The sequence below is a fragment of the Octopus bimaculoides genome, chromosome 5, assembly GCF_001194135.2.
Source record: "Octopus bimaculoides isolate UCB-OBI-ISO-001 chromosome 5, ASM119413v2, whole genome shotgun sequence".
Classification (NCBI taxonomy): domain Eukaryota; kingdom Metazoa; phylum Mollusca; class Cephalopoda; order Octopoda; family Octopodidae; genus Octopus; species Octopus bimaculoides.
The window spans coordinates 33,920,054-33,947,604 of NC_068985.1; the positions used below are offsets into that span (position 1 = coordinate 33,920,054).

The window sequence follows — 27,551 nt, forward strand, 5'->3', positions numbered from 1 at the left end:
CATTTTATTATGTATCCTCTTCTTTAACACCTTTTGCAATATATTTATTCTGTAATCCAACAACTTAATTGCTCTAAACAAATCACAGTGCAGGGGATCATCTTACTTCTTGTACAGAGACATGAGAGTCCTATACTACTACAATATGGTCATTTTTTTTTACCACCAACATAGATCTCTGCCCTTCTCTTGGCACCCCATCTTCCCAATATTGATCCACTTGCTTTTCCTTGCAATATCAATAAGCTTATTGAAAAATTATTTTAAATTGCTGAAAATATTTTAAAATTAGATATTAAAGCAATGAACATTGGAAGGGTAAAGAAAAAGTTATGTAGTAGCAAAATAATAAAACTTGGCATCAGTTTGCTGCTGGAACCATTACATTTTGTTTATGCTTTGCACAACAATAGCACAATTTTAAATGATATTTTTGTAAAGAATGGTGGGAATAGTTGAGACAACAGAGCACTTACTGCCTTACAGTATTATGTTTCATCTCACTAGCTTGTGTATACAAGTTAATATTTACCTCATTTCTTGAGGTTGATAAAATTTGTTTAACTGTAGTAAACTGGAATTGATTCAATTGATTTTATTGCCTATGAAACACTTTTATGTGTAATTCATCGAACAACTTCAATTTATCCATTCCACTTTAAGTCAGTGTATCAATTAACACGGTAAGTACTTTCTGAAGCTAAATGTCACCAAAGGTTGTTTCATGAGGCTCCAAGTTCTTTTACTGAGGGAAGTTAATCAGAAACAGTTATAAGTGTAATATCACACTTAAAATAAATGTCAAAATAAGGCCATATTTTAATCTGAACTTGAAATGTGGTATGAAGATCCCTGCATCAACATTAAAGGTCAGAATCAATAAAGTACTTCAACTGTCTTGTCAGTACTTTGTTATAAAAATGAGGTTAATAATCAAATTTCTTTGACAATTTAGTAAAATATATGATAAAGCATAGTACAGCTGGGGGAGAGACTTTACATTAAACTAAAAGTGTATGATATTCTTGTGTTAAAAACATTTCTTATAGGCAGTAAAACATGAACGCTATGTAGTAGATATGTTGGATAACTGAACCATTTCTGCAAGGCCTAATTGATAATTCTGAGTCCTTGACACACCATCATCCTGCCAAAATTTTTGGGGGCTAAAATTTTATACAAAGTACTCAACCTGGAAAAGTAAAATAAGATTCAAAGATTTATGAAAAAATAGAATATATTTGTTTTATTATTCACTCAATAGTTTTCAGTAATTCAAATTTGTAATGATGACAATGAATAGTACAGAAACATTCTACATAATTTATCATTTTGCTTTATATCCTAGTAAATAACATTGATTTAATAGAGGCAGCTACAGAGTATAAATCAGCTTGAGAATTCATCCATGTACTTTACATAAAAACAGTATATAACTAATACTTACTGAGTAGTTTAGCAAGCAAGAAGCAATATACTTAACTTCAATCTTTACCTATCATTCATGATTTGATATAATTTGTTTTTACATAGCATTAGCAATTGGACATAATTTATTTAATGTGGACATGGGCCAGTAGTTAAATAAAGATTAGGCATGTTATCACTATACATCTTATATGTATTTTACTGTGAAATTACAAAATTATGTACCAAAGATAAGGAACAGGTATTTAACAAAGAAACAAACAAAAAATATCAGAATTTTAACTTGATAAATTACATAATAAATTATATGGGGCATTCATTTCTTACTCAGTAATTTTAAATAGCAACAATACTTCTAAAAATTTCAAAGGTAAATGTTGACTTTTAAAAAATTAACCCATGTTTAACCTTGTTTTGCAACTGATGAGAGTTGATCTCGAATCTTTGAAAGGCCATCTAACATGGTATTTAAAGTTTCTTTAGACAATTCAACATTAGCATATCTCACAGGTGCAGCTGTTCCTGATCTATTCCCAGCATCCTGCATCTGAATTAAAACAAAAATCAAGAAATTTAGTGAATAAATAAACCCATTTAATCAAAAGATACAAGAAAACATTTTAGTTACGTTGAAGGGACAGTTTTATTAATCATTTTCTTAATTTCTGGATGAAAATTATATGTAACTGCTTTGCTCATTATATTCAGGGCTTTTTAGTATACTGAATGATTTATTTGGCTGATAAATAAACTAGAATTTATAATTCAGCTTTCAAAAGACATAGGTTGACAGTTCTATTGTATTGCATACATGATTAAACTTCCTCATGCTATGCCAGCTTTAAATAAACCATTTATTCTATGGAGAAACAACAACAGCAGTAGCAGCAGCTATTTAACATCATTAGCTGCTATCAGGTGACCTTAATGGAATTTATCTTGATAATACTAAAACACTAGGGATGCTTGTGTGTAGCTGAAATATCTCAGAAATAGTATATTTTATCTTAATATATTTTACATATTTATTTTCATACTTATCTTTGGCAGTGCAATACAAATTTTTGTGACATTTGGATCTCTATTTAGACGATTAAACACAATTTTTGTTATTTCTTGACAAAAGAAAATACATGGCTTCCATAATGTCAACGCACATACAAAATACACACACATATAATGAATGTCATGCCATGTCAATCAACACAAACACATGTCTACTATCTGTGATATATACACACACACACATAGTCTTTTTGACGTACAGAATATTTTAATCATTTAGAAATATTTTTAACTGAATGTGATTTCATCATCCATACATCTTTTTTGTATGTATGTGTGCATGTGAGAGAGTGTGAGTGAACGTTTGTTCTCATGTATGTGTAAGTGGCACACTCTCTTTCTCTCTCTCTCTCATGCACACACACATGTCCATTTCATATACATGTTCATACATCTTTCACTTTAAAACAAAAATAACAGGTGATTTTCAGGATAAAAATTGTTAAAAAAAGGCTTCTACTCTTTTGCCGAACCGCTAAGTTACGGGGACATATACACGCCAGCATCGGTTGTCAAGCGATGTTGGGGGGACAAACACAGACACACAAACACACATATATATATACATATATATGACGGGCTTCTTTCAGTTTCTGTCTACCAAATCCACTCACAAGGCTTTGGTCGGCCCGAGGCTATAGTAGAAGACACTTGCCCAAGGTGCCATGCAGTGGGACTGAACCCGGAACCATGTGGTTGGTAAGCAAGCTACTTACCACACAGCTACTCCTGCACCTATAGATTGCCCAAACTTAAATTGCAGAATTATTTTCAACACTACAGGTAAATTAATGGATAATTCTTGCTTACCTCAAACTGTACTAAACAAGTAGGTACAGACATTCTTGAGATGGTATTAGAGGCAGCTTTTAAGTCAACCCTCCAGTCAAAATCAACAAGATGTGGCAGTGATACTAATAAGAAATTAAAGCAGAAAGTTATACATTTTTAGAAGTGGTGAGAAATATCTTTTTAAAGGAAAGATACTGCAAAAAAAGAAAAAAAAAAAAAAAGAAAAAAAATGCTTGAAAATAAAAATTAGACATTTCAGAACTCCCATTTATTTTTCAGAACACAATGTTAAGATTTTTTTTTTTAAATTAAGCAATACCATTGTTTCCTTGTTATTAAAAATGTCCATAAATATTGCATATGCACACACACACACACATTCATATGCTTCCTTTCTTATGCCAGCATAGAACATGGATATAAAATAATGATGATAACACAAAAGACTCAAATCAATTGTTAATTCAACAACCATAAAATATGCATACAAAGAGATTTACACAGTTTGGAAGAGAATTTGTAAAGGTCAAGTATCAAAGTATTCTTTAAGCAAATTACTCTCCAAAATTATTATCTAACAATATTTCTGTTTCCTTATAAAACAATGAAATATGAAAATGCTAAAAAGAAATCATGAAACAAAAATCAGTTAATTAGGATCAGGGATTAGTCACATGGTTAAAAAAAAAACAGGCAATAGTCATGTGGTTTTGTGTTCAATCTCACAATGTGAAGCCTTGAGCAGGTGTCTTCTATCAAAACAAATCCCTGTGAATAAAATTTTCTAGACAAAAACTTTGGGAAAGGCTATTGGATCTTTCTTTCTCTCTCTCAATATATATATATAAAGGGTAAAGATCCCCGCTTCAATCATGAATGTTCATGAGATTGTACCTAGAAAGTTCCCCTTTGTGGCACAAGTCCGGGCAAAGTTGTTTATGGGAAACCACCAGTTGCCCATTCATACCCACCCCACACACAGCATCAATGTTATCTAAGGGAAAGGCAAAGGCAAAGGCCAACAGACCTTGGCACCAGTGACATCGCAACTCATTTCGAAGCTAAGTGAACTGGAGCAATGTGAAATAAAGTGTCTTGCTGAAAAACAACACACAGCCTGATCTGGGAATCAAACTTACAACCTCATGATTGCAAGCCCAATGCTCTAACCACTGAGCCATGCGCCTTCACATATATACATATATATATATCTGGTCAAAGTAAGCCATTGTACCTGGCTTTCATCAAGCTTTTGACAGAGTCCCTTGCTCTGTTATCTGGAGGCCTCCAAGGAAGTTAGGAGTAGATGTGTGACTTTTCACAGCTGTACAAGCCATATATAGCGAGATTCTTGAGAAGACCAGCTCACCTCAGCAAAACTGAGTTCTGGAAGCACTGTGTTCCACCAACATGTAACATTAATTTCACACATACTATTCTAATAAACCAAACTACATCTCTTCTCTTCCTTCCATCTCTCCTTCTTCATGCACTATGCTTATCTTTCTCTCTCCCTACTCCTGTCCTCCCTACCCTGCCAACTGCATCATTGCTATCCTGTTGCCCCCCACTATATACTTGGGCTTCACCAGTCACTGCATTCCCCCATCCTTTTTGCATTCTCGTGAACTCCCTATTCACGCACCCTGGGCAAACCTTTATCATTCCACTAATGTCCACATCCTTGTACTTTGAGAGTTATGCCCTGGCACATCACTTACTCACTCTTGCTCTCTCACTGACTGGGGTAATCACGTGCTTTCTCTATAACAAGAAACCTGTTTCTGTCCCTCTGTCACACTCTAACCTCTCATCACCGGGCACAAAGCCATCACCTTCAATACCACACCAAAGGCGGTGAGCTGGCAGAATTGTTAGCACGCCAGGCAAAATGCTTAATGGTATTTCATCTACTGCTACGTTCTGAGTTCAAATCCCACAGAGGTCAACTTTGCCTTTCGTCCTTTCGGGGTTGATTAAATAAGTACTTGTTACACGCAGTGGTGGTGGTGGGGGGATGTAATCGACTTAGTCTCTTTGTCTGTCCTTGTTTGTCCCCTCTATGTTTAGCCCCTTGTGGGCAATAAAGAATTAAATACCACACCACCTCTCAATGGATCTTTTGTCTTATGTATTTAGTGCCATTTATGTAGGTATGTAGTTCATTGAACCCCTTTATGCCAAATGATTTTATCTCCCAATAAAATAAATATTAGAGAACATACTGAAGTCAATTAATCAATTAAAACCCTTGAAGACATTGCTCCAGCATGGTTTCAGTCCAATGATTGAAAACAGTAAATGGAAAAAAGAACACGAGACAAAATTTACCAAATTTACACAAGTATCAACAAAAATTAAATATCCATGAGCAGACTGCACATAATTCATGGCAAAAGTTAAAAGTTAAAATATCAAATGGTTTTGTAATGTACCTACCTTGATTCTTTATAGATGCTTCTCTCCATTTTGAATAATTGTCTATGATGATTTTCACAAGAAGTTCTTTTAAATTATTATGAAAATTTGCTGAAAAAAGTAACAAAAATTGATTTACAAGGTATCATGTATTATGTATGGATGGAAATGTTTGTCTGTGTGTATTCATATGTATTGTTGTTTGTAACTATTTAATAGTACATTCTCCATAATCAATAGCCTCCCATAGTAGCACTTTTGAACCACTTTCAGTTATTAGTTCATATACATTTCAGTATGGAGATATCTCGGTTCTCTCTAGCACTCTACCTAGCAATTCTAAATACCTCACATATCTGATCCTTGTGCTGCAGAACATATACACACTTCTTTCTAACTACCTTTTTCCTTTGCTAAGTATACCTAATATCTCCTCTTCTAGCTATTTAAAATTCAGTACTTAATACAAGATACAAATGTAGAGTTTAACATTATTTTATAGAAACTTTTCGTTATTACAAGAGGTCTTTTCAAGTACCAAGTATGACTTAAAGCATATTTTTGTATTTCAAATGTGTATGATGGTTAAACAACTAAACAAACCCCTCATAGCTCATACTATCTCTTAAAGCAAAAGTGATAGTATAATGATGCGTATCAAAAAAATATGAGGGAACATAAAGAATTAGAAGGTGGAAATTAAGTAGTACAAGGGAATGTTGAAAAGTTTCTGGCTATGGGCTATGAAAAATATAGGAGGATCAGTTAATTATGATTTTATTCAACACATTCCCCTCTTAGATTTACATATGTATTGCAGCAGTCCTTCAATTTTTCTAAGCCCTGTAAAAGAATTTGGAAGATTAGGCCTCCAATCAGGTCTTTCGTGATACCCTTAAAGCCAGGAATTTTTCAGCACCCCCTTATATATTATAAGAGGCCAAGAATGATAGTTCTGATCCAAAATGTAGAATATGTGATGAACAAGTTGAAACAATCAGCCATATTGCTTCAAGATGCTCTACCTAGGCTCCAAGTGAATATAAAGCTAGACATTGAGTTAGCCAATGCCTTCAGTGGACTCTATACAAACTTTATGGTGCTAATTGCAGAAACAGTGCAAGAATTTTATGGGATTTCATAGTCTACACAAACTGCACAATTAATGTCAATTGGTCTGATATTATTGTTAAAAGATTTTAAAAATGAAACATGCCTACACATTGATATGACTAAACTATCTGACAAAAGTGTCTCAGCTAAAGATACATTTGCCACCTTGTCTAAACATCACATGATGGTTGGAAATGAGCATCATCATCATCATACAAGTGAGGGTGTTTATTTCTAGTCTTTCACGAAAAATGTGTCTAGCAAAGGGAAAACATTACTTTGCTCGGAAACTGGTGAGACTTGGCAGCAGGAATGATATTTGAGCAAATCTGCTTTAACAAATCTCATCAGACCAGACCCATGCAAGCATGGAAAAGTGGACATTAAATGAAAATAAATTAATAAATAGATATCTCTCTCTCTACAAACACACACAATCATCGTTTAACGTCCGCCTCCAATGCTGGCAGGGGTGGAACTATATATATATATATATATATATATATATATATACCAAGTTAGGCTCAACTCCTTTTTCAGTCACTGTAATAAGCAAAAAAAAAAATTGTATCACTTATAAAACAGCATATACAATTCAAAGTATTGAACACATTGACTGCATCAATAGGTAAAGAAGTGACTACATATTATTTAAGCAAATCAACTAAACAGTTTAGTGATTATAATGGCTCTACACTCCAGGACACAAGTGATTGTGTAGTTGTCAAAAGTTCTATGAATGAGCATCAAAACAAGGTCAGGGCACTCTGTTTTTCTATGCACAGAAAGCAAAAAAAAAAAAAAGAAAAATATTGTTTTGAGTTATACATCACAGTGATAGCTATTAAAGAAAACCTAAAAAGCACTCATGCTAGTGCTATGATGAAAGCACTGGTGCCACATAAAAAGCACCCAGTACACTCTGCAGAGTGGGTGGTGTTAGGAAGGGCATCCATCAGTAGAAACCATACCAGAACAGACATTGAAGCTTAGTGCGCCCCTGGCCTCACCAGCTCTGATCAAACCGTCCAACCCACGCTAGCATGGAAAAGACGTTAAATGATGATAACCATAATCTATTTCTCAAAATATAAAACTCATGTTATTTAATCTATTAATAATCCTTTCTGCAATAAACACAAGGCCAATCGATTACATCGATCCCAGTGTTTAACTAGGTTTAGTCTATTAATAATATTATCTTGTTTGTGCATCAGTTTTCTGTGATTGAAGAGCAATGCAACTAGCAAGAAAATGATTCAGTATGTGACAAAACTAATTGTAATTTCTCCAATTAAATGATGCTCAAGGTCAATGACATTTCTGATTCTGCTCCTAGAAAATTATCAAAAAAATTTAATACTTTAAATAACCAGAAGCAACGCCCCACATTTTATCAGTTATAATGTCGCAAAACAATTTCCCTTTGTATTAGCAATGGACTTGCCCAAGGGGTGTAACTCTTGAATATTTCTATTTAAGTTATGCCTCATTATCCAATTTTGATATTGAAATGTGTTTAGTTTTTTCACAAATTCTTCTATTTCTTAAGCTTATGAAAGCAGCTCCACTAACTCCGACTTAAAGCTATGCGGCTACTTGGATAGTTAAACAAGAGCTATCACTACAACGAGAGATAAGGAAACATAACGGGGCAAAATAGTTGTCATTATCCCGCAGAGCATATACTTAAATAATTCATTCAAATTTTGGTCAGCAGTTTTGAGAGAACGATGTTAGTCAATACAACCGATTCCAGTACTTGAATGGTACTTTATTTTATCTACTCAAGAGTAGCAAGAAGATAACTCGACCAAAATATCATTAAGCTCTAACATGATATTGAGCAATTTTTTTTTCTGGCAGTTAATACTAAAAGGATATATAGGTACTATTCAAGAAGAGTGGTCCCGGTGCGCGCACTCGCGTACTCTTTTCTCTCTCTCTCTCTCTCTCTCTCTATATATATATATATATATGCTATGAAATTAAACTTATATAAATTGTTTCTTTACTTTAACTTACCTGGAAAAAGCTTTCGTAAGACCTCGGGGTTTTGAGTGTCAGCGAAAATTGCTTTCTTCAGCAACAGGTTTAGAGCTATGTAAAGCTGAAATAAAAAGAAGGCAGTTGGTCGTGAACGAGTGTACGTGTGTTTACATTTGTGATGTATGGCTGTGAACTGAGAGAAGCAGATATTCTTAGAGTAGAAGAGAAATTTTGATTCCCCACCACTCCATTCTTCAGATTATGACTGGATTGGTACTTTTCACTTCGATGAGAGACATTTCGGGAGAAATATATCTATTCTTGCATTTATCACGAAATACTTATATATCTCGCATCGCTTCAGCAAGTATAGGCAACCTCTCTCCATAAGCGAGCTGCATTTCTTAGGTTGGCTGCACTGGAAAAAAATATTCAAGCTAATTTTTTGTTATTCAGAAAGCCCCGCGGGCCGCAGTTTGCTCACGGGTCCTCTAGAACAGTTACTAAACCTAAATTTGATTTTAAAAAAAAAAAAAGAACGAGTGCTCGCCCCACACATTTCTCATTACGTGGTGTCTTCTCTTTATGTCCTCATAGGTTTTAATGTACAAATAAAACATAATTTATGTTAATGTTCAACTTAGGTCACAGTTCGGGAGAGAATATAATTTGTATTTTGAACGTATAATTTGGCTTTAAATGGAAAACGTAAAAAATAAGAAAACCATTGTTTGGGTTCAAAAATGGAATTGTCTGGATAGCCTCCCTTCGCCCTTAACTACAGAAAGTTATGTTTTAGACTTCGTGATGGCGGAACGTATAAGCGAGCTGATTTCTCTTCACAGCGCTAAACTGAGCTTCCGCTATTGCTTTTCTTTTCACACATAAAAATATATAATTAAATCCTTTCATCCTTTTACGGTTTCAGAGATGCAAATGCATTCATAATTTTTATATTCTTTTCATTCTAATATATGTCAGTATGTGAATATCTAGAAAAAAAAAAAATATATATATATATACACCTACATATATGTATGTATGTTTTGAGGAACCCGATTATTTATTTTTTTACTGCAGAGTTTCGGAATGAAGCATAATAATTGTTAGAAATCTCTCATCCATCAGACAACGGTTGATTAGGAAGCGGAGTATCTTCTTAACAATTTGTACGAGTAACGAATGAATTGAAAGGCTTTTCAGAAGCATTGTTGTGGTCTATTAATCGTGTCATATAACCTTATAAGATCAATGAAATAGTGTTTATTAACTGTGGATTACTTTAAATAAAAACAACGAAAGTAATAACCCTACACTCAAGATATTTTTGCGTTAACTGCTAAATTTACAACTGCAACAACAGTATCCATTCTATATAGTAAACAGAAATTGCTAGAGTTGAAGTAGTAGCGATCGCGCAGCAACTTTACATCATATTTCTAAATTATTCAAAAATCAATATATAAGGTGAAGTCCATCACTTAATTGCATGATATGCAGAAAGAGCTCTTTCTGGTAAATAGCTGTCATGAGAAATTGCAAATTTTCACGGTGAAAATTGCAAACTAAAAATAAACGGCGAGTATATTCAACAGAAATTTCATACATCTTTTCATTTATTTCATGTTTTTTTTTAAAAAAATATAATTTAAACAATGTATTGTTACTCTATGAGGAATAATATAGATCAGAAAAAAAATTATTTGTAGTCCGTAGCCCAAGCCATTCTATATTACTTAACTGACTTTACTATATTTAAATTTCTTAGGTAATATTGATTCCATACCGAAGACGGTGTTTCTGGTGTGATCAAATTAATATTTTAAAAACATTAATTTGATCATAAATATTTTATTTATACACGAATCATATCTGAAGAGGTATCGCTAAAACAGTAGAGACACTGGTTACACACACACACACAGACGTACTCTGTCTTGCCGTCCACAACATTATATTTACTCATTTTCAGTTTTCTGTTTAATTTCCAAGATTTTTTTTAATAAAAAAATTACATTTCGTTTGCACTATCTATCTCTCTCTCTCTCTCTCTCTCTCTCTCTATATATATATATATATATATAAAACTCATATCCCTATTTCTGAATCAAATATGGAAAATTGGCGATCTTTGGTTTCAGGTACATTGTGCCTAAAATCAAATGTCGCCCCAAAAAATTCTATTGTTGTCAGTTTGATTGACTTCTATATAAAAGATATTCTGATTTCAAAAGTAAAGCGATGTCCGTTTTTTTTTTTAAGAGTAGAAATGAAACTATATTTTAAGGATTTCCTTTTGTCTTCTATTGGATTTTGAAAAAAAAAAAATCGATTTTAAACGAGACGACAGAAATCAATAAAATATGACAAATACTATCAACAACACATGATATATAAAGCGTGCTTCAAGTAGATGGATATCAACACAAATTTTCATTCTCATAACACTAATAACCCATTGTTGAGACTAAGACAGCAAAAGCGATAATGACTACATTTTCAATACACAAATAAAAATCAACAGCTTGAGCCGGATATAGCCATTTAGGCGCCAAAATACTATATTGAGAATAGACGCTAAATCCAGTGAAATGGTTTTTTCTAATTAATAAACAATTCATTTTCAACAGTAACAATTAAGTGAAGACAAATAATATAACATTAAAGGCTTTGGAGACGAAGAGGGATATGCTAGAAATAACAACTAAAATCTCTCCGAAATCACATCTAATTGTCTTTAAAATAAAGAAGACGTATGTATTCAGGAATAATATGGTCCAAGATACACTATACCTTAAAAAAAAAAAAAAACCCCAAAAAAAACCAAGGTATGATCACGGCTCCAAAGCGCTTTAATCATCATATTCAAATACTGACCTATGACTAAAAAATTTAATTCTTTTCTTTTATCGTTTTGAATTTTTGTGCACTGACTAAGCACAAAGCCAAATGAAACAGGAATCCTACAACCACTTTACATTAATGTGTGATTCGCTTTTTTAGTCGAAGTAAAAGGGAGGGTAAACGGCGATGATCAATGCCTGTCACAATGATTTCACTATGGAAATTTAAAAATCGTTAGTCTTAATTTACTGGGACCCTATCTCGTGCTAAAATCCCCGCTTAACGGAAACATTGAGTTTCTGTAAATATTGTGGCAACGTGAAATTCCATAACACGAGACTAGTTTACGACTGACTTTCATATACATGAAATCAGTGGGAAATAAGCTTCCATATCAACAGCATGATTTTCAGGAACACTTCCGTATCGCAGGGAATGACTATATCGATTTTTTTTTCTACTTGGCACAAAGCTCAAAACCTACTGGAAGAGGACTAGATCGAGCGAAATAAATATTTTCTCCAGGGTGTAAAGAGAAGTGTGAAATGGTTTCTTCTGAGAATCGAAATCGTAGTCTCAGATTACCTTTTGTGGGCGAGTACGGCTACTATGGAACAACTTGAAGAAGAAAAAAAACTTCTTTTAATTCAATAATAAATCGAAAACTAAGAAAGAAAATCAAATAAATGTTTAGCACTAGCTTTAATAGTTTCATAAATATCTTTAGTATATAAATATTTATAGTTTAATACATGTTTTTGTATGTATACAAATTTTTAGTCTCATACATGCTTTGTATTTAAATAAACTTAAATGCGCCTACATACACTGTTTGAGTGTGCTGTGTGTGATTGAGAGAAAAATAGAATTGAAACGAGTGTGTGTATATACATAAATTTTAATTTCCACGAAGTTAGAAAAGTGACTCAAGGGCCGAGAGTTTCGCGTATACGCACACTATTTAGTGGCACTCGACACATGTTCGCGCCCGAGCAGGTGTCAAAAGTATCGTGCGCGCTCACCAAGTGTTTGCAGAAATTAATTGGACATTTATGAAATATATAACAAATTAATAATTTGTCAGTATTCTTTCATGTGAATCCTTGAAATAAGAATATACAATAAACAAACAATTCGATACAAAGACTGGTCAAAATATATTTCTCACGTTTGACTGAGCACAAAAGAAATATTAATTTAAATAATTCTGTCCTTTATTTAGCCATTAAGGGTAATTACATTCCATTCAGACTTACAAAATAGGAGATAATTTAAATAATTAACTCTTTCTTTTATTTAACCACCAGGAGCAATTGCAGACAAGTTACATTAATAAAAAAAAACGCTAGGGTTTACAAAACGTTTGAAGCAAGACAAACAATAATATAAACTGGCGATTGTTATTAGGTAAATCTCCGAATGTAATCGGACAGAACTTCAACAAGAAGAAATAAGAGAGAGAGAGAGAGAGAGAAAAAAAAACTAGTGAAAGCAGGAGGGCAAGATAAGGGTCTAGAAACAATGAAAGGGACAGCAAATATCTCAGGAAATACACCATTACTATAGCGCAAAGTGCCCGTAGGTAGTTCTCTATTAATGCGTGTATAATATACTAAATTTTATATATCACCACTTACTGGTTTGTGTATGTATATATATATATATATATATATATATATACACACACACACACACAAGTGAGTGGTAATATAAGGCGCGCGCGTGCACAAAAAGGATAATAGTTTTAATAATAGTGACGGCAAGCTAGTTCAGTGTACTGAGTAAACACCAAAGGTTTCAATTCTTTGTTTATACAAATATGTGTTCGCCTCATATCTTTTTCTTTCACGTTTCCTTTGTTTCTATCTGCCGCCCAGCTATGCATTTTTATTTATTTATTGTCTTGTTTCATACTTCTCTCATTCAGCCAATTTACTCTCTCTCTCTCTCTCTCTCTCTCTCTATATATATATATATATATATATATGTGTGTGTGTGTGTGTATTTGTTAAGTGCCAGTAAACGAAACTCGACCACTGAGTTTACTTCGTAACTTCTGCCGATTATATACATACACATACAAGAACACAAATAGGTTAAGATTCACTACAGCTGTTTCAGACGCGTGTGTGTATATATATATATATATATAAAACATACGCTATATGTGTGTGTATGAATATATATTAAAGTCTTATTGCCTCACTCCCTTTCATTCATTCCCACTCTTTTTTTATTTTCATTTCCTTGTTTCTCTCCCTCGAACTTGAACTGACCTGTCTTTCTCCCTCCTGTTTAATTTATTCGTGTTTCTCCTTTTTCAAACCTCTCACTTAGTTTCGCTATTTTCCCTTCTCGCCAACATCTCTAATACAGTATCTTCCTTTCTGCCTCTCTTCTTCCCCCTCCTTTGCTGCGCTTGTTTAAACCACTTCACTAATTCTTTTCCTCCCCCTCTCTTGCAGTGTTTGCCTCCTAACATCTACGTTTTACTCACTCAATCTCTTTATTCCTTTCCCTTCGTTTCTTTCCCATCCAATCTTCCCTTCTTTTCATCCATTTTCGTAATCTTAATAGAACGTGTTTCAGTCACTAGGCTGCGGCCATACTGGGACACCTCCTTGAAGAATTTTAGTCGAACGAATCTAAGGGATCAAATAGATCTTGGCAAATAAACTTACACACACATAAAAGGTGGCCACCGTCAGTTTCGCAAATATACACACATGCTGATCAGTCTTGCTCCTTCGCTTTTTCTCCCTTGTCTTTATTGCGCTTCTTTGTGTCCGAGTAAACTAAAGAGAGTAGCCAAAGCGTTTCGTTCAAACAGGCACACTTTGAGACAGGCACGTATACAAATAAAGAGAGAGGGACAGAAGCAGAAAAAAGTGTGGGCGTAAACTGTTGAACGTTTAGAAATTTATCTTTTTATTTAATGTTCTGTCTTAGCCTTATCCAGTCAATTACGAAGGCAACTGAACTTGAACGGTCTGACCAAGTAGTTATTATGCTCGAAGACAGCTTCACTTTTACTTAGGCTACAATGTTCTCTATAACGTTGTTTGTTATGGCCGGTCATAGAGAGACTCTTTTTTTTTTTGTTTACAAAATTAACTGTCCATGATGCGCCTCCAGCCATTTGAGTTTGTCCAATCACCTATACAACTAAGCGCTTTATAGGTGCGAAACCAACGGTCAATCTCTGACCCGCCATCACAAACACCTTCTAAATATCACTCCTCTAATTTTAGAGTGTACCTCTTTTCGGACGGACGGACACACACTTGAGGTACAAACTAGGAAAAAAATAAAATTCTAAACACACATGTAGCAGCTTATTCGTTCAAAGTTACTCGTTTCTTCTGTCGCTGATCGGAGTTTCTTACGATGCGTGATCTCTTGTAGCCTAACAGATCGCACATAGCGAAGAGTAGCTTCGAACGTACACACACACACATATATATACAGAGAGAGGGGAGATGTTGGTGTTTAAGTCACGCACACCATTGCGAGTGGTAGTTCATAAGTGAGTAAATTTGTAAATCAGAAATATATTTAACCAGGATATAACATTGCAAAACTTTAATAACATAGGAAGTATCTGTACAAATACGTATGTGTACAATATGAGATTAAAAGCAAGTGATCATTCGAAAGGATAAGAAAGATATAACGAGACATAGAGGGGTAGCAAGTGGAACTTGATGTAAGACTACAAGACCATTCGCAATAAGGGCTTTTATTCAGAGTTATGGTGTATTATTACATAAAAAATATATCAAAAATGAATAATATTCAACCCATTAATGCATAAACAAAAAAACAGAACAATCAGAAAATTATTAGATTAAATAAACTTTATGCATTACTGGGTCAAGTATTAAACAACCAAGGAATACGCTCAAAACTAATGTTCAGAAGACAAATACTGAAGATAAGTTCTTGACGAGCCGAGTCCATGACACGATTCCAATTTCCGGTTGAAGCTATTTATGTTTCATTTAGATTATTGCGTTACAGAAAAGAAATGAACATTATATTCAATTTTCCCGACATTAATCAGAAACTTTGAGCTTAGTCAAAAGAAGTCAATATTGGCCATGTCCTAAGCATACAGTTTAAATACATTATCACAGAAAAGTATGTATATATGAGAGAGTGTCTGTATAATAAAATGTGGAACAAATGGAGCTAAACAAACGTAATCCATTTATTGCTCTGATTACAAACGGGCAAAGTCATAGTGACTCCAGTAAAAGGAGAATAGAATTCATTGTCTTTCTTAAGAGATGTATGGTGTGTGTGTGAGGTGAAGTCGCCGCGACTAGAAATCGAAATCAGGTTGATGACGCCGTGCGTTTACTATATTTTTAACAGCATAATTTAATGATAATGGATGTAATTTAGAGACCACTGTTTATAAAAATAAATAATATTTTTTTAATTATGACATTGAGCATAATTGCTGTGGTAAAACAATATATGAAAAGAGTGAATGTGAGTGCGTACTCTGATGGATTAAACTTTTTATTTTCAGAAAAGGTTCATAATAGGATTTCAGTGGAAAATCAAATGGTGACGAAAAATGACGAGGAATTGTTTTTTTGTTTTTAAAATTTTTTAATATATACATTCCTGTATTTTATAAAACAGAAATTATGATTCTGAAATAAACATTTTCAAAAATTTTCCCAATTCGTGACTTTTGCCTTTTCTGTAAGGTAGTGATAGCTATTCCAAGAGCCCACCGAAAATTGCACTAAAACAACTTGTTCTCGTTTAGCTACTTATTATCAGAGTTAAAAACGACAGCATATGCACTTGGTAATTAGAGTAACTTCAGTATAATGTTTTATTATGCAAGATATATTTAACCACAGAGTATTGTGCCTATGAAAATAAAAATCAATACAGATCTAAGAGAGATCAAAACTATTTGATTTTCTTTGATTAACTTTGATATCCTTTAACTTAAACAATATAAATAACATACGTATCTAATGCAGTGGTTCTGAAACATTTTGACTGTGTCGCACTGGTGATCAAATGAAATTACTGACTTCATATTGAAAATCAAAAATTTAGAACTACAGAAAACTATTACTCCGTTATATTAACTATACTTTTGTGTTAGAAAATAACACGCTTTTCTAGACGCTCATACCTTAAAGCCTTAAATACTATTTTATAAAAATCCTCGAAACATCTAGATACTCTAACAACGCACCAGTGCGCTGTGATACGCCTTTTGATACTTATTTAGTGAGTACATATTTTCTAGCAGAATAGTTCTGACAGTTTAAAAACTATTTCCTCTCACCCATTTAGATAGTATTCATAATTAAGTAATAACATATAGAGATGAATGCATATGATTGTAGTATAGATAATAAAAGGGAATTTCTACGAAATAACCTACTTAAGGCTACAGAACAGACATTTAGCTGAGGTAAAGTCCAGCCATGCTGAAAGTAACGTTATGGTGGAATGATACAATTGATAGTGCAGCGAAAGCTAAAAGACACGCTCGGAAAACTTGAAAGGAAGGTGGCAGTAGGAAGCATTATAAAATGACTAGGCGACAGGTATGCTTTGGCTAAGAGGGGGGTAGAAAAGAAAGCTGCCACATGAGGATCATAGGCATGAAGCTGAAGTGTTCAGGATTGTAATACAGTTTGTGAGAGTGAACTATGGTCATTGGTGAGAAATGTATGCTGAATAAGGACAGCATTTTTGGTAAACCATCATTTCTGGCATTCATTGACTTGGAGAAGGCGTTTGACAGGGTACATCTTCAGTAATTTGGAGGTCATTAAGAAAATTACAAGTAGATTAATGGTCTGTAAGGGTTGTACAAGCTATGTTCAATGATGCAGTAAGTAAAGTGAGAGTAAGAATGATTTTAGGGACGAATTCAGCATGAGGATGGGAGTCCATCAAGGCTCACAGAGAAGTTTAAAACTGGTTGTCAATGGGAACTCCTAAGCTTTACATTTGACAGAATAATCTGAATGCTAAATAAAGGGTTAAAAAAAAACCCAGAACTACCTTACTTGTTTTATAATTCATAGTTTGATACCCCTTTTTATTGTACAATTCAAAGTATACAAAAAAAAAAAAAAAAAGAATGTTCAATGATTTTGAGTTCTGAGTGTGATTTAACAGCATGAATTTGTATAATGTCTTCAAGCATAATTTTCTATATAATTTAATGTCTTATTTCAATAGATAAAACAAGCAGCATTTGCAATAAAATTATAAAATTCCACTGAAGTCATGCTTTCAAAGGTACATAAAACAAACAAAAACTTAGAATATCAGCAAATGAAAAAGACTATCTTTAAGTATTTATGCATGTTTTGAATTATAATTATTTAGTCAGGTTTTCACAGGTATACACACACATATTTACATCATACACAGAATGGAAAATGGGGAGAAAGATTAAGAGAGAGACATTGTTTTTAACTATTTGATCAAACTAAATGAACAAAAAATACCCTATTGACACCAATCTGCTTGAAAACGTCTTTTGTTTTGTGATACAAAACTGCCTGTTTTAAAGTGTTCACACTTAAAAGCTTCCATCATAATTTTATAATACTTTGCTCAATTATAAAGCAGCGAACTAGCAGAATTGTTACTGTGCTGGAAAAAGTGCTTAGTAACATGTCTTTTGACTTCACATTCTGAGTTCAAATAGCACTGGGGTTGATTTTGCCTTTCGTTCTTTTGGGGTCAATAAAATAAGTACCAGTTGAACACTAGGGGAAATGTAATCAACTTACCCACTCTCCAAAATTGCTGGCCTTATGCCAAAATTTGAAATCAATATTTTTGTTCAACTATGTTCCAAACATAAATTTAATATACTGATTAATTAGAAGTCAAATTCACAGGTAGTGTATTTTATTAGAAACATGGTTATGAGAAAATTAAGAAAAAAATTATTAGCATTAGATAGGTTAATTTGATATGGTTAATATTTTACAATTCAGTATTGTTGAAAAAAAAATGGTCAAAATGTAAAAAAAAAAACAAAACAAAAAAAACGACTTTTCTAGTACTGTAGAGTGAAATGAAGTATGTACTTACGTTTTCACTCTGTTTTTTATCTATTTTAAGCGAACATCCTATGAGTTTTAACTGGGGTTCAGGTGATCCTAGTCCAGAGAATTTCATGATATCATTACAAATTTTTATCACAATATCTTTACTAGGACACTGTAAGAAAGAAAAAAAATGAGAGAATGAAAACAAAATTGAAAGTCAGAAATATTTTCAAGATCATTAAACTCCTTTTATAAAAGGATAATTTGGAAATTTTAATCAATGAAAATCAAGGAGAGTATTGCATTCATTTGCGAAACATTTGTTTTAGAATGGTGCTGTAGATAAAGAAGCTACAGAACTCCAAATGTGTTTGAATCCAAATCCTGCCAGGATCATGTCTTCCATCCCTCTCTGGTGTTGATAAAATAAGCATTATGCATGTGGTTTATTTCAAATGATTACATGGATGAACCAATGTAAGAAATCAATATTTTTGGAAGTCAGAGATAATGTATAAAGTAATATTGGTAATAATGTTTTTTCATATAATCATATATACCCAAACTTTACCTTTAATGACTCATTAAAAATGTTTTTTGCAAAACAAGATACAAATGTTCTGCAGAACATTACTTAGAAATGTTAACCAAATCATTTCCTAAACAAAAGTATGAAATAAAATGAAGCTGCTGATTTACTCCAAAAATTTGCAGCAGCTACTGCTGCTCCTACTATCACCACCACCATTACCACCCCAACTAATGTTATTAATCTTTAAATACAAGATTTTGGGGCTAAATTTGATGCTTTTTTGTCTTCTTTTTTTCAGGAACAGGTTGATGTATTGGTGAACAGTCAACAGTATTGGAGAGCATAAAGATTAAAGCTGTAGTTGAGAAAAAGTTAGCTGACATGGATGAGAGGAAGCCATTTGAATATTGGAAAAGATTTACCTGTACCATGATGATTTGTGCTAAATATCAAAATGCTGAGATTATGACTGCTGCTCGATACTCTGCTAATACTGTACAGCTGCAACAAAGACTATGAAGCTATGGTCAGCAAGAAAGGACATAGCTGGCATTCTGACTGTGCCTGCATGCCAGAATTCATTTCCACATCTTTGAATAGGGTTTTAGGCAAAATTCAGATGGCTATGTGAAGCTACTGAAGGATGCTGGAAGTTCCTGGCTGAAGGTTGCAGCTGGAAGGCCATATGTGTGGTAGCAGTATTCTGGAAAGAGTTAGAGAATATCAATGCTCTCACCAGCCCAAATTCCTACCTCCCTAATTCCCCTAATTGTAATCCCATGGATTACTATGCGTGGGGCACAGTTGGTAAAGACACCAACTGCTCTGTCTACAACACCAAGACTGAGCTGGTAACCAAAATCAAGTAGCTGTTTGAAGAGGGACACAATGAGGAATACATGCATCAGGTTCCAGAGCCATCTTGAGGCTGTGGTAGAAGCTGAAGGCAGCTACATTGAGTAAACTGTTATCTCCCAGCCACAATCTAGTTGATAATTTTTGATTTTTTTAAAACATACTTTATTTTTGGATAAAATACTGTGTTTTCTTTCTCCTATTACGCAAGCTGTCAAATTTAGCCTGAATACCCTGTATATAAGGTCATCTTTCATTAGTTTTCACAGTTGAAATTTGGAGCTTTGTTTTAACTCCAAGTTTAAACTACTTCACATGTATATGTGTTGAATTACTTTTGTATTTTAGCATGATGTTTATATTCATATGCTGCATTATATCACTAAACAGAGATTAGACATATATACAAAATATATGGTGAACACAAAGGGGACATACATAGTAACTTTGTGTATAGAGAATATAGTATAAGGAAATTGATCAAGTATTGCTCAGAGATGACATTTTTCTAAAGAAAAGAGTTGTTTTTTTTATTATCTCATACATATCTAAAAACATCAAAATCAAAAGCAAGCCCACTTGTTTACATAACAAATATTTGCGAAACATCACTACTTTCTGTTTATTTTCCACAAATTTCTTATTTTTTTCTTGGCCTTTAAAATTTACTTCTCTTACTTTTCAAATCAATTCACTGGTAGGATTAAGCTATTATGTTTCACTATCTGACAAAGAATTATTTGCTAGAAATATAAACTGACATTCGCAAGTCATTTGATATATCCTATTGTGTTGCTCCAATCACCTGTGCTCAGCTGGCACAGAGCTAATCAAGTAAATGTTTAGCAGTAACCCACAAGTTCTGCACTCTGGATATAGAACATACTAGACTAGATTGAACTTTAGTATTCTAGCCAAGGCAATCCTGCATTTATGATGTCATGGTGCTTCAAGCTGAAATCCATATTTAGAGTATTGATAGAGATTTGATAACTACATTTAAAAGGTGAATGACTATTTTAAAGCTCTTTGTTGATGGTATTAGTGATATAAGTAATGAAAGCTTGTAAAAAATTCAGTGAAGACATTTATGTTGAAGCTATGACAAAAATAAGTAATGAAAATAAGAAATCCACTGAATAATTTTAAAAGAATTAGATATATGCATTGTGGAGAATATCATATATATGTAACATAAATTTGTTTCTTTTCTTTTGGGTTGATGGTGGTAGTGGAATGGATTAACTTTGCAAAATATAAATAAAAAGAATTATGCGAGTGATTTAATATAGGATTTTTGTTTTCAAAATTCAGTAGGTAGTTTACTGCCAGTTATAGTATGATAAAAATTGTGGATGTTGATGAATGGCTAGGTGAATATATAGACTGGAATCCATATAGTTGTTTTTGCAGCAAAGCCAATTTATATTTATAAAAAACCCTCAGATATTTCTGCTTATAAAATAATTGGTAATAATAGATGACAAACTTTTTCTTTTTAAATTATAGAGCTTAGTTTTGCCAGAAGAGACCATACTATGAAGGAGTGGGGCCAGGAGAAACCCAGAAGAAATGAACTTATGGTATTCAATGGAATTTTGTATTCTGCTCTACAATTCTCATCACCCAGTTTGACTCTTTCCACAAGATACAAACATCCTTTATTTTAGGGGTAGACTGAATAGGAAATTGTGACATTTATGCATTTCCTAAGGCATTTGCAGTAGAGAAATGAATTTACTTCAACCAGATGGCAAAATGTCCTTACCACCAGACTTTGTTTAGGAATATTGACTTCTAGCATAGAGGTGCATAGATCTGTAGACAGAAAACAGTTCAATACTGGGAAATTTGTTGGAAAGTGAACTCTTGTCAATCAGGTGAATAGCTTTATTTTTAAGCAGTTTAAAATGTTCATGTACCTAGTTGTACTGTCCTAGATGTATGAGAAGTACTCCCCAAAATTTCCTTATGAATTAGCTACTTTCCATCATTATTTGAAATGACTAAAGAAAATATTAGAAAGATTAAAACACACCGTCATTTAGTACACAACAAGCAATAATTCATCCTGTTTCAATTACAGTAGTACACTATTTTTTACTGAATAAATCTTCACCAAAATCCACCAAACATCCTTTCCTGTAATACTTCACCTAAATGACTCGGTTAACTACCCAATTGTTTCTACAAAGAGATGCAGAGTGTATAACAAATGTTTCATTAGCTTGTAAATGCTAAATTGAAATTCCCTTTTGTGCATAGCTGAGAGAGGATTCTACTAAAATGACTTTTCTTTAATATTGTACAAAGACAAAGATGATAATTATAACCTAAAAACCAAAGGGTTAATGAAACATTCATTCCAATGTTGATTAGTCAACCTTGTCATGGTTATGGTTTTCATCTCCCATCTAAATGGATTATGCATCATACTTAGAGAGGTTAAATAAGGAAAAAATGCAAAGCAAGATATGAATTTATGAGCTGAGGACTATAGTACCCAAACAAGTCTAAATCAACACAATATATATAAACTGATATTTGTAATAGAAATAGTATCAGTGTATACTAGGCATAGCTAGGATTATATTTTCAACAAATTTACAGCATGGATTATTATTATTATTTACAACTTTTACAACTTAAGTTCCTCCATAAAATTACTACTACATTACACATTAATATTATCTAACAGACAATTAAGTAACTAATCAAAATGTTAAAGGTGTATTTCAAAAATAACAAAAGAGAAACATACAACAAGAACGATTACTGTTCTTTCACAATGCTTTCAGTTAATCCAACGGTTAGTTATTGATAGAAAAATATCTTTACAGCCTGCTTTTGAACAATCCCAATAGAATTGGCAATAAGGGAAACAGTTAAAAAAAGTATAATGTGATAAAACTACAAGTTGTCTGCATCAGCAAACATTATGTAATAAACATTGTGAGTTGGATAAATTTGATACTTTGGAGCTATCCTAGTACCAAAGAGATAATAAAAAGAAATGTTTTATTTTCTTCTTTGAGATGAAGGGATGGCACTAAAGCATCAGATTCTTCTCCTCATGGTATAAAAACTTATCCAAAAGCGCCAACTTTCCTATAAGTGAAACATGATATCAAAAAGTTAAAACCTACTACTATAACATACTAGCATTGTACCTTGAAAATTTACATAACAAACAAAAAGTTAACCACTTGAATTCGAATGGATAAATATACCTGCTTCAATACATTACAGGTGTGTCCATGTGGTTTAGAAGTTTGATTTTACATGGCTTTGTGTTTGATTCCAGTGTATAACACCTTGAGCAATTGTCTCCTACCATGGATTCAGGTTGACAAAAGCCTTGAATTTGCTAGATCATGTGGAAGCCCATCAAAGTGACTGTTCTTGTTTGGGGTGATGAATCTAGTTTGTTATTCAGCTAAACAGCAGCACCGGGCCCATGGATGCCTTTAAGCAGAGTCTTTTTCACTGCAAGTAATCAGGCCAGGTCTCTAGTCTGAGAATAATTTCCACACACACTAGTCTTGGAGATTTTGAAAATGGTTGTGGTCACAGCTCTTTCCTCTTCTAACTAAAGCATTAAAAATCTAGAAAAGAGGCATATTCACAGGATAATATTTTGAATTATTTCTGTAAAATATGAAAACTATACTTTTGTAAATAGTTTTATTTTCATATCTTTTAAATTATAGTGCCAAAACTAAAATTCTATGCTACTCTGCATTTAGATATTGCTTTAGACCAAGTTTAAAACATGTTTCTCTGATGAGCCACGAAAAATGGACCCACATGCCTTCACACACAAGCAGACAGTTTATTTTTATATTTAAGATATATTATCTAATGTTTAGTAAAATACATACATATACATTCGATATTAATATGTGTTAGATTTTTACACAATCTCAAAAGTATTCAACAAACATTTGATATTTCATTTTAACCAATAGTAAGTATGAGATAATACTGGATGTAGCACAGAGAAGAGCCACTAAGTACAGATATAAATTAATTGTCTATTGTTTCATGACTTGAATAAAGTGACATTTTTCTATTTGCCTCACACTAGATACATAACATTCTCGTTTTATAAGTAAATGGCCAAGGTTAAATATAACAACACATTCCATATCCAAGTCACTAAGTAAGAGCATTAAAAACCACCTTAGAGTGTACTTATTAAATTGCAACAGGAATATGAAAGGCTTAATATAAGCCATAATTAACATTAGGAAGAAACAATACACAAAACCAATTGCAAAAACATTTCACCCATGTTATTATTACAGAAAAATAGAAGCTAATATTTAAACCAGAAAGCTAAGTAAAATTGTGACTCCTTCCTTACAGGTAGGCATGTCCCTTGTGGGCTCATGAGTGCAGGTGCCACATAAAAGCACCCAGTACATTCTGTAAAGTCATTGGTGCGAGGAAGGGCATCCAGCTGTAGAAACCTTGCCAAAACTAACATGGAGGCTAGATAGCTCTTCAGCTGGCCAGTTCCTGTCAAACTGTCCAACCCATGCCAGCATGGGAAACAGACATTAAATGATGATGTTTCAGGTCTGTGCAACATGCAATAGGAAATGTAACCATTGTTTAAGACCTTCCTCAGTCAAAACATTTAAAAATATAAACCAGTTGATGGAAATATTTCACTATATTTGGTCAGAGCAATGAGTTGGCTACAAAGTTAGGAGGACAAATATGTAATAGAGAACGAGAGAGGGTGAAAGAGAGAGAGAGAGTACTCTCTGACCATATACATTGAAATATTTCCATCAACTGGTTCATATTTTGAAATGTTTTAACTGACGAAGGTCTTATATAAGGGATGCATTTCCTATTATATATTACACAAACCTGAAACGTATATATTATTTCAAACTATCACTATTTGGTTTGACTTCATTATTACAACTTATATGACTTGATGCAAGCACAAACTAGCCACTCCAGGCTCCACTTATGCAGACACTCTAACAATGATTTGAAGCAGTTTGTTATATTTGACTCCAGTGCACTGCTTCTTAGTGTAATATGAAATAATATGCACACACTCATGTATATGTATACAAGTGTGGGCGTAGCTGTGGTAAGAAGTTGGCTTCTCAGCAAAAAGCTTCTGGGTTCAGTCCCAGTGTAGCATTATAGACAAGTGTCTTCTACTATCTATGTATGTATGTAAGCATCTTTTCATCTTGACATCATGTGATAATTGTAAATGAGTATCCCTGTCACACAAGCAGTGTCACTCATTTCCAATATTCTGCAAAAACATGCCTGGCCATGAAGAAATATTACATTGCTTGGAAACAGGTGAGTGTTGGTGGCTAGAAGGGCATCCAGCCTTAGAAACCAAGCCAATCAGACAGGAACCTGGTACAGCTCTCCAGCTGTGGTCAAACCATCCAACCTATGCCAGCATAGAAAACAGATATCAAATGATGATGATGATTATATATATTTTTTCTTTTATTTGTTGCAGTCATTAGACTGTGGCCATGCTGGATCACTGTCTTTAGTCAAGCAAATCAACCCCAGGACTTATTCTTTGTAAGCCTAGTACTTATTCTATCGGTCTCTTTTGCTGAACCGCTAATTTATGGGGACATAAACACACCAGCATTGGTTGTCAAGCGATGTCTTTGGGGAGGAACAAGTACAGACACACAAACACACACACATATATATATATATATATGATGGGCTTCTTTCAGTTTCCATCTACCAAATCTACTCACAAGGCTTTGGTCAGCCCAAGGCACTTGCCCAAGGTAGAAGACACTTGCCTAAGGTGCCACGCAGTGGGACTGAACCTGGAACCATGTGCTCGGTAAGCAAGCTACTTACCACACAGCCACTCCTGCACCTGTATATATATTCTTTTATTCTTTTACTTGTTTCAGTCATTTGACTAAAGGGTTTTAGTTGAAGAAATTGAGCCCAGGACTTATTCTTTGTAAGCCCAGTACTTATTCTTTCGGTCTCTTTTGCCGAATCGCTAAGTTACGAGATGTAAACACACCAATATCTGCTGTGAAGTGATGGGGGGGGGGACAAAGACAAATACACACACATATATATACATATATACATACACACACACACAACAGGTTTCTTTCAGCTTCTGTCTGCCGGCCTGAGGCTATAGTTGAAGACACTTGCTAAAGCTACCATACAGTGTGACTGAACCCAAAACCATGTGGTTGGGAAGCAAGTTTCTTACCATACAGCCACGCCTGTACCTATAAATATATATATATACACAAACACATGCATATAAATATATACATGTACACACTAGTACATATATATTCTTTCTGAGTGATGGAAACAGAACAGTATTAGTTCAAAAGAGCAATCTGTGTATTGTGCTTAAAGTAGACACATTGTTGAAAGGTTACTAAACTGTAGTATTGTTTTATAAATGTATAGTGTTAAGAAATACAGAAAAATATCAGTAGCAGACAACAATCATCCAGTAGCAGTAGTGGAATTGTTAAATATATATTTCTCCCACTTCAGTAACAAATATCCTCTAGTAACAATATGGTAAGATAAAATTAGCCACTACTGATATAGGAAAACAGTGATTTTTCAATCAATGATGTCACAATTAGCTGGCAAGTTGAATCAAAATTTGTTATTAGTGATGGAAGCAGTATTGATTTTAAATGGCAATCTGGGGATCATACATAAAGTAGACACATATTGAACCCTGATAAACTCTAGTGATCATCTTTTGAGATACTGGAAGAAACCTGTTCTTGTTTCGTCAATCAAACTTCAACAGCCCAAGACCTAACATAATGTGACTCTCACTGAACTGTATTCCCACATATTACATAAGAACTTCTTTAGTGCTGATGTCACAAAAAAAAAAAAAAAAAAAATCAGTATTCTGTAAAGTAATTGGCATAAGGAAGGGTATCCAGGTATAGAAAACCATGCCAAAGCTGACATTAGTGCATGACACTGTTCTCTAGACCAGGGGTTTTCAAACTTTTTTACTTGCGGACCCCTTTATATTTCAGGCTTTACTTTGGGACCCCCTTATAAACGCTTATGAAATTTATACATAAAATATTTGCTTAAAAAATAACATATCATCATCATCGTTTAACGTCTGCTTTCCATGCTAGCATGGGTTGGACGATTTGACTGAGGACTGGTGAAACCGGATGGCAACACCAGGCTCCAATCTAATTTGGCAGAGTTTCTAAAGCTGGATGCCCTTCCTAACGCCAACCACTCAGAGAGTGTAGTGGGTGCTTTTATGTGTCACCCGCACGAAAACGGCCACGCTCGAAATGGTGTCTTTTATGTGCCACCCGCACAAGAGCCAGTCCAGGGGCACTGCCAACGATCTCGCTTGAAAACCCTACAAAGGCCAGTCAGGCGGTACTGGCAACGGTCACGCTCAAGATGGTACATCTTATGTG

The 27,551-nt window shown here is 33.8% G+C and overlaps 1 protein-coding gene across 2 annotated transcripts in view; it reads right to left on the bottom strand.

The window, feature by feature from the left end:
• Window positions 1-1,219: 1,219 nt before the first annotated feature.
• LOC106869172 (COMM domain-containing protein 9) overlaps window positions 1,220-27,551 on the bottom strand; it is a 31,918-nt gene continuing 5,586 nt past the window's right edge. For both annotated transcript variants that reach the window (XM_014914792.2, XM_014914793.2), the window contains exons 2-6: window positions 18,745-18,873; window positions 8,842-8,926; window positions 5,725-5,814; window positions 3,304-3,407; window positions 1,220-1,975 (exon numbers count right to left, since the gene is read on the bottom strand). In XM_014914792.2, coding sequence (XP_014770278.1) covers window positions 1,832-1,975; window positions 3,304-3,407; window positions 5,725-5,814; window positions 8,842-8,926; window positions 18,745-18,873 — 552 coding nt within the window. In that variant the 3' untranslated portion in view covers window positions 1,220-1,831. The remainder of the gene's footprint in view (window positions 1,976-3,303; window positions 3,408-5,724; window positions 5,815-8,841; window positions 8,927-18,744; window positions 18,874-27,551) is intronic.